Genomic DNA, 8805 nt, shown 5'->3' on the forward strand with positions numbered 1-8805 from the left:
TAAGTCATCCCAGTTTACCTAAACTCTTACTTTGCCCAACTACAGTTATTCATGGCACTCTACTCAGGTACACCTAGTCAATAATCTGCTTCGTCTAAATTTCTTAGTCCCAACTATTAATTTTTTTCCAAAGAGTTCTGGAGCATAATTTGCATTTGCTGGATAACTTTGTTCTTCCCATAAACACTGCTGAAATCAGTACCTTCACAAAACCTTTAGTGATTAATATGTACTCAAATTTAATTTCAGCAATCAACATTTACAACATACTACTTAAGATATGGAGCAGCTAGGTCGTACAGTGTAAATAGCACTGGGCCTGGAGTCAGGAAGACCTGAGTTCAAATTTGACCTCAGACACTTACTAGCTGTGTGATCCTGGGGCAAGTCACTTAACCCAGTTTGCCTCAGTTTCCTCATCTCTAAAATGAGAAGGAAAAGGCAAACCATTCCACTATCTTTGCCAAGAAAATCCCAAATGGGGTCATGAAGAGTCAGTTGGACATGACCTAAACTACTGAACAACAACACTCAGAATATACAAAATTACTAAAACACAAATTCACCCCAAAAGTATCAAGGTTACCAAGAAATTTCACAGTTCTTATCTTCATTTGTAACAAAAGTAATATAAGTACAAATGCTGCCTTAGACACTTACTAGCTGTGTGACACTTGGGTAGGTCACTGTGTCTCAGTTTTCTCATTTGTAAAACAGGGATAATAGCACCTACCTCATAGGGTTGTGGTGAGGATCAAATGATGTAATATTTATAAAGAGCTTCGCAAACCTTAAAGCACTATATAAATATTATCTATTTTTTGTTAACTTTTGTTAACTTAGCTAGGTTTTCCAGTGTTTAGTGAGGAACTTGGGAATCCTCAGGCAAGTCACTTAAACCTCTCTGTGCCTTGGTAAATACACTTACTTCATAGGGCTACAGTTAGGATCAAAGAGATTATATGTAAAGCGATTTGCAATTCCCTAACAACTTCCTTTTCTCCCCTACAGCTCAACTTACACCTCCCAGGTGCCTTTTGTCACTATCTGTGTCTTCAGCCCTATCTCAAATATTGAAGTGGCCCTTCTCCTTGCCAAGGCAAACCCCTCTAATTCCACAAATGATCTCATTGCACCCTGTCTTCTCCAGCAGCATGCTCCTTGTCATCCACAATCTCTCCCTGCCTACCAGCTGCTTTCTTCTGCCTACAATCATGCCCACATCTTCCTCATCCTCAAAAAAACTGCATTTGATCCCTCCATCCCTAGTAACCATCATTCCACATCTCTCCTTTCTTTTGTGGATAAACTCCTTGAGAAAGCCATATAAAAGAGATGTCTCCAGTTCCTTTCACTTTCTTTTTAATTCTACAAATGTATCATTCAACCCAAACTGGTCATTCATTGTCAAATTTAAATAACTTTTCTCAGTCTTTATCCTTCTAGATCTGTCTTCAGTCTTTAACTCCCTTTCCCATACCAGTAGTGTTTCTCTGTGTACTCAAAAGTAATAAATTTATATTTCCTTAAAACAGTCTATAACTCACCTTCTCCCCAATTAAGACATGTTTTATTACACCTAGAATGTGAGAGTACTTCCTATTGATTACAGTAGTATTTTTATTATTAAGACCATTAAGATTACCAAATAGTCCCAACACCACTAACTATTTACCTACCGAGACAATGTGGTTTTCCCTGAACCAGGCAGACCTCTTAAAAGGATAAGTAGCCTCTTTAGCTTTTCCTCTTGGAACTGCTGGTTTATAAGCCTGTCTGTTTTCTCCACCTGGAATAGAGAAGGGTCTTCCCAAGATTCTTCTCTTGTTTCACACAAACCATTACTTTCTCGTCCATCTTGTTCACTGTGGCCATTTCTAGAGGCCTGTATGATACTGTTCCTCCCATCACAATCAGAATATCTATTAGTCTGATCAAACGTCGGGCAATTCCAATTTGTGTTGCCACTGTTTATATTATATCCATTGTACATTTCACATAATTTAACATCTTGAGCATGGAAGACATTTGGTGGTGGAGATGGAGAGGGATTAAATCTTTGAAAATTTAAATGATAATTGAACCCAGAAGGAAAAAAGCCATGAGGAACTAAAGAGGATTCCACTGGTTGCCATTCAGGCCTAAAGGAAGGAACTGGGTTGTTAAAAAATGTAGGTTCCACTTGTCCATTAACTGGATATTCAGCATTCCAACCAACTGGCTCATTACTAAAATATTGCTCATTACCAGGGGGTGAATGTATAGTACTAAACCAATTATCCTTCTTCTCTTCATCAGATTTTAAATTGTCACCGTAATGGCCTTGGTAATATAAGCCAAATTGTTCCTGAGGGGGTTTAAATTCCTGACAATAGCCTTCCAAATCTTCTTTTTCACTCTCAAGCTCCTGAATTTCTTTGTAAAATTGAGATAACTCATTGTCTATATCCAGTTTATTAGAAAAAGGGTTCTGTTTGTTTTCCGCTCCATCAGTGACTTTTTGTATGTGATATTTTCTTTTATCTCGTTTATTTTCTTCAGGACTTTTGTAAATAGGTCCTATGAATGCTTTGCTTGTGCTATATTCCACTTCCTCTCCACTAACTGGGATATCTACCTTGTGATTTTTTTCCATTCTAATTTCTTTAATATTTCCAGAGACATAAGTACAGTTATTTCTAGATAATTCATTGATGTTCATGGACACTACTGCAAGATTTGCATGCCATAAGCCTTCTGAAAGAAATGATTCAATACAATAATAGCTGGCCTATAATAAGAGATTACATCCCCTGAAGGTTTCAACGAAACTGTAGCTTCAGTCTTGCTCTCCTGAGTTTTTCCATTTTTCTTGTCATCAAAGATGGATAGAGGTATCCAGTTGTTCTCTCTTTTCTCTTAGGATGTGTGAAAATGGTCACCACCATCATGGAATAGAGTATAATCCTCTTCTGCTGATTTCAGTTTTTATGCATGTTTCACGTCCTAGGTTTTTTTTTTTAACCATGTCCCAAAGAATTAGCTTAATTTTCACAATAAGGCATCTAGGGGAAAAAATTCATACAATTAACAGTTATGTTATTAAGTGCAGAATTGATTTTTTTTTTTAGAAAAATCTAAAGTCTAAGGTTTTAATAAGAAACAAAAAAATCTAAAAAATTAAAGATAAAGATATCTAGTAAATGCTTATATTTAAACATTACTTTCACTTTAGTTTTTAAAAAAGAATTCATTAAAGACAGATGAATAACCTCCAGGCAGAAAATTAATTTACAGGATTAGATGCCCTTTTTTTTTCAGTATCTCTCACCCCTAAAATGGAGAGTCAATTTCAGACCTGAACCATAGTTCACTATTTTTTCTGAAGGACAGCATAAGCAATATTTGAAATGTGTACCAACAATGAAGGTCTTTATGATGCAGACACTTGTCTACAAGAACTGGAATGATATCACTGATTTAATTTGCCTTTATTGCCAAACATGTGTGAGGTAACTTTCATAACTCATCTCTCTTCCACTTAAAAACTGTATGAACTTATAGGTGAAATGATATAGATTCATAAGTTCTAATCAACCAACCATTGACTCTTTCCAGTCCCTAATCATTAGAAGAACTGAAATGCAAATATTTAAAGAACTTATCCAGTAAGTACTAAAAATGCCACTTCACAAATCAATACATCATTTTAATACAAAATATAAAGGCTGTTTTTTTTTTGATAGCACAAGGAAATAACACAAATATAGTGTATTGTTACTGAAAACATGGCACTTCCCATATCAAAATCCTAAAAGGACCTATGGATATTTTGCTTAGTTTACTTAAAAGCTTAGATATTTTTAGCTAAGAAAATGGCACGGACACGTAACTTATTTTTTGTTACATTCATATTTGATGGTTGTACATAGCTTCCCCCACCAAAACAAATCATTCTAGGACCCCACTCCCTTTCTGATTCACATTGCCCTTTTCCTACCTTTCACAGAATCTCAAGGTCTCTCAATAGGCCTCAGAGGCTCTTTTAGTCCAAACCATACCTAAATAATTACTTCCATAACATACTCAACAAGCAGGTCAGGCAGCCTTTACTTGAATACCTCCAGTGAAAGGAAAATCCACTATCTGTTGAAGCAGCCTTCTGCACTTCCAGATAGCTCTGTTACTTAACTTTGCTTCTTTTAGATTTCCACCCATTCTCTCAGTTCTGCTCTTTGGTGGCACAAAGAACAAGTCTAACTCCTCCTTCTGCGACCTGTCTTTCAAATACTTGATCTTCACTGAGTCTTCTCTTTTCCAGCCAAAATAGACTCAACTCCTTCAACTGATCTTCCTATAGCATGTACTTCCCATTTATATGCCAAGGTGCTCTGAAAACCCTAAGCCAAATATACCAACCTGTCACCTCACTTCGATAAGTACTCTTCCCAGTCAATTTCCTTTGATGGCTCAGTCTGGCCCACATTTCAAAAGCCCACCATGCCCCCAAATCATATGGAAGAATCATAAAATACAGATCTTGGAACAGTAAGAAACCTCAACAGATCACTCGGTAAGTTGAGGTACCTCTACTTTATAGCAAAGTTTTTGAACTTGGTTTCTCTTTGATAAAGTTCAGAGGGGAAGGTGACCTTTCTGGAAGCACCTTGCCTTTTCTTCCCCATCACTGCCTGTCATACTTCAACAAGTTTTGTCCAATTTCTCCAGTCCCATGAGGCTTCTCTCTATTCCAAGATCTCTTTAAGCTTCTCTCCTTTCACAACCTCCCTAGTCTCCTCTTATTTTGCCTTGCGGTGTAGATATCCACTTACTCGTTTCAATTCTACTAACCAGCCTCTAAACTCCTGGGGGGAAATGAAAACTTCTAACCAATTTTGTATCCCACGTAGTGTGCAATATGTTGCTGAACAAATATGTATTGAATGAGTGAAACCAACTTAGGACGGGATAAAGGAAGCCCCTCAAAGCACTGACTGGCTCCCCATCAAACATACCTGAAAGACTCACAGACACACAAGAGGGGGGCCACAAATACGAATACGGAGCCCCGGCACACAATGGATCGGAGGAGGAAGAAGGACGAGTCCAGGCAAACCCGGATACCTAGAATGCCACCTGCGTGGGAACTCCTAAGGCAACAGCTCCATTCGCTGAATTTTGACCAGTCCGGCCGCTCCTCACCTCCTAACCGCGACCTCTACAGCAAACACCGGCAAGAGGAGCCGGGAACTGGGAGCCCGGGGCCTGGCGAACGCTAGACTCACAGACAGGAAGCGAGAAGACGTCATCGCCTTCTCTCCCCGGAGGGCATTTCCGGGTCCTCTCTAGGAGTCCTGGAGGTCTCCGCAGGTCAGTGATTCCCAGGCCCTCGGAGGGCGCCTTCCGCAAAGTCCTCGGGCGTCCGAGCCAGAGTAAAGCTACGAGGCTTGAGGCGGGAGGCACGGGGAGGAAAAAGGCCTAAACACAAGCCGCACCTGGCGGACCACAAGGCTCCTCGTTAGGGTGCTCCGAGGGTTTGACGTTGACTCTCCCCTCCCAACAGAACCCTCTCGTAGTTAGAAACCGACCTGTGAGAAAGAAGAAAAGCAAGCCCCGCAGGTCTAGGCTGTAGGAACCGGCGACCGCGGGTGAGCCCCTGGGGCTCCGTGCACAGCTGGGCAGCGTCGCGGCTCTCTCGCAAGATGGCGACTACTCCTTCCACATCCGGGCAGCTGCCCTGGTGCTAGGCCGATAGGAATTGGAGTTCCGCGCTCCGGGCCTCCCTTTCCAAGCTCTTCGCCTAGGGACTACATCTCCCAGAATCCTTTGCGAAACGGTGCCGGTTGTCATTTCTTTTCTTTCTTTCTTTCTTTTTTTTTTTAAAGGGTCAGGAGGAACTTCCTGCAATTGGACCTAGGAAATGCTATGAAGGTAGTAGCTCTTTTTGGCTTCCACACTGGAGGACTGTTTGTTGTTAAAGAGAGAAAGCACGTGGAGTGTCTCCAGAGCCCCACAGAAGAACTCAGGAATTGATGATTTCGAGGCATTCTCAAATGATGACTGTCTCCCAAACCCCACATGAACCTGGCAATTCTCAAATACCAAGATCTTTGAAATTTTATTGATTGCGTTGTTCTTAAACAAACATTTATTTTATTAATACCTTTTTTTTACACAACTGTCATTTCAATTCATTTCATTTCCGCAAACTTTTTAATAAGCGCCTCCTTTTTGCCAGATCTTGTGTGTGGTGCTGGGGATACAAAATCAAAATGCAATAGTCCCAGGCTTCAGGGAGCTTGTAGATAGTATTTATATCGTGCTTTCAGGCTGGCAAAGAGCTTCCCATATGTTTTCTCATTCTATTCTCACGACAACACTATTATAGCCATCTTACAGATGAGGAAACTGAAACTGAGGGTGGTTAAGGCAATAACCACCTGCTTGCCTAGTTACCTAGCTAGTGGCTGAAATAGGATTTGAACTCAGGTCTTCCTGATAACAGGTCCAACACTATCCACTCCAGAGATGTCATACAAGAGGCCATTGTAGCCAGGGTCCAGCCAAACAAGATTATAATATAATTGGGAAATATTTAACGCAAAATACAATAGAATGGTTTTGTTCAGTCATGTTTGACACTTCATGATCCCATTTGGGATTTTCTTGGCAGAGAATAGTGGCTCATCATTTCTTTCCCCTCCTTATTTTACAGATGAGGAACTGAGGCAGAGTCAAGTAACTTGCCCAGGGTCCAACAGCTGTTGGGTATCTGAGACCAGATTTGAACTTACTAAGATGAGTGTTTGCAACTCTAAGCCCAGCACTCTATCTACAGTACCACCTAGCTGCCACAACATAGATAATGTTAATACATGTTTTCTGTATCAATATGCCGCCTGTAGGGATCTTAAGTTGGGTGTAGTTGTTTCTATTGGAGTTGGCACGATTGCACTACACCACCTAGTTTACATTCTTTTGGGGGAGGATATACTGTATACATGCAGAAGTAGATACAAAACATATAATATATATACATATATAAAGTTATTTTGGGGCGCAGAATAGGACAGAAGTCTAACAGGAAGGGCAGTTTGTTAATAATAGAACAGAGGCAGGAATGTCCAGCAATTGGGGAATGGCTGAACAAGTTGTCTTTTATGATTATGATGGAATAGACAAGCAGGATGGTTTCAGAGAAACCTGGGAATGCTTATGTGAACTGAAGCAAGGTGAAGTGAAAAGAGCCAGGAGAACATTTACAAAGTAACAGCAATATTGTTAAGGATGAGCAACAGTGAAAGACTTAGCTAACTTTGGTCCACAAGATGAGCCAGGACAATTTGAAAAGACCAGCGAAAAATGCTATCCACCACCAGAGAACTGATGAACTCTGAATGCTGATTGAAGCATGCCTTTTTTTTTCTACTTTATTTCTCTGGTTTTATCTTTTTGTCTGCATTTTCTTTTGCAGTGTAGCTAATATGGAAATGTTTTGTATGACTTCACGTGTATAATAGATATCAAATTGCTTGCCTCCTTAAGGAGGGAGAAAGAATTTAGAATCCAAAATTTTTGAAATGATTAAGATATTTTTACTTATAATTGGGAAATATTTAACAAAATAAAAAATATTAAATATAATATAACAGAGGGTATCCAGAGGACACAATGGAAGGTAGAGAAAGGACACCTGAGAGAGGGGCTGATAGTGAGTATAAAGGAGCTTAGCATGATGATCAGAGAAGGGAGCTTCTGTGTAGGCAGCCTACATTTCAGAATTACAAGGATTCTGAATAAAACTAGAGGTTGTTAATTGTCATGGCCAATACAGATAAACAGGATAGTCTTTCTGTAGCTATAGATTGGAAAGGTAGTTTCTTCCTTGTTCCTCTAATTTAACAGTTCTCAAAGTATAGTTAGAGGACCCCTGGGGGTCTTTGCAGCCCTTTCAGAAGGTCTGCTAGGTCAAAACTTTTCATAATAATGTCAAGATGTTATTAACTATTAAAATTCTCTTCCCTTTTCCAGCAGCATACCTGTGTGATACCAGATTTTCTTCATATGTTTTAACCAAAACAACATATTATAGCATATTACAAACAGATATGAGAATCCAACTGTCTTCAGTTAAGCCAGACATAAAAGAGATTTGCTCAAGTATGGAAAACAATGCCATTCTTCTCATTGATTTTTTTGTGTATGGTAGATGTTATTTTTATTTTAAAAATATAGTATTCATGTTCACATGTAATGGGTTTATTATTATTTTAAATTAATGAATAGCTTTAAAATGTATCCATTTTAATTCTGAATGTAGAAAATTAGTTATATTAATAACCCATTAAAACAAATGCTCTTTGGGGTCTTCAATAATTTTTAAGAGCGTGGCCAAAAAATTTGAGAACTGCTGTTCTAATTTGTTTTTAATATAACCTTTCATGGATGGGTAATCTATCTATTTAGAAATTCTCTAGGGGCTGCTAGGTGGCACAGTGAATAGAGTACTGACCCTGGAGTCAGGAAGACCAGACACTTGACACTTACTAGCTGTGTGATCTTGGGCAAGTCACTTAACCCCAATTGTCTTGTCTTCCCCCTCCAAAAAAAAAATTCTCTTGCCACAAGGTGTTGGTCTCAACCTAATTTCTGCCAGTCTTCTGTCTAGTATTCCCAGCAGTTTTTGTTAAATAAGTCTTTAACATAGTAACTGGGATCTTCAGGTTTATTGAAGTAGGTTTACTTTGGTATGATGTGTACCTAATCTGCTACCAGTACCAAATTATTTTGATGATTATCACTTTAGAACATAGATTGAGATCTAAT

At 39.1% G+C, this 8805-nt stretch overlaps 1 protein-coding gene across 1 annotated transcript in view; it reads right to left on the bottom strand.

Moving 5' to 3' along the window:
* The window catches only part of N4BP2L2 (NEDD4 binding protein 2 like 2), a 67767-nt gene extending 62081 nt beyond the window's left edge, over positions 1-5686 (bottom strand). Inside the window, exons 1-2 of the mRNA XM_036747402.1 lie at positions 4995-5686; positions 1680-3044 (exon numbers count right to left, since the gene is read on the bottom strand). Of these exons, the coding sequence (XP_036603297.1) occupies positions 1680-2701 (1022 nt within the window). The 5' untranslated portion in view covers positions 2702-3044; positions 4995-5686. The remainder of the gene's footprint in view (positions 1-1679; positions 3045-4994) is intronic.
* Positions 5687-8805: the final 3119 nt, after the last annotated feature.

The sequence above is a fragment of the Trichosurus vulpecula genome, chromosome 2, assembly GCF_011100635.1.
Source record: "Trichosurus vulpecula isolate mTriVul1 chromosome 2, mTriVul1.pri, whole genome shotgun sequence".
Classification (NCBI taxonomy): Eukaryota; Metazoa; Chordata; class Mammalia; order Diprotodontia; family Phalangeridae; genus Trichosurus; species Trichosurus vulpecula.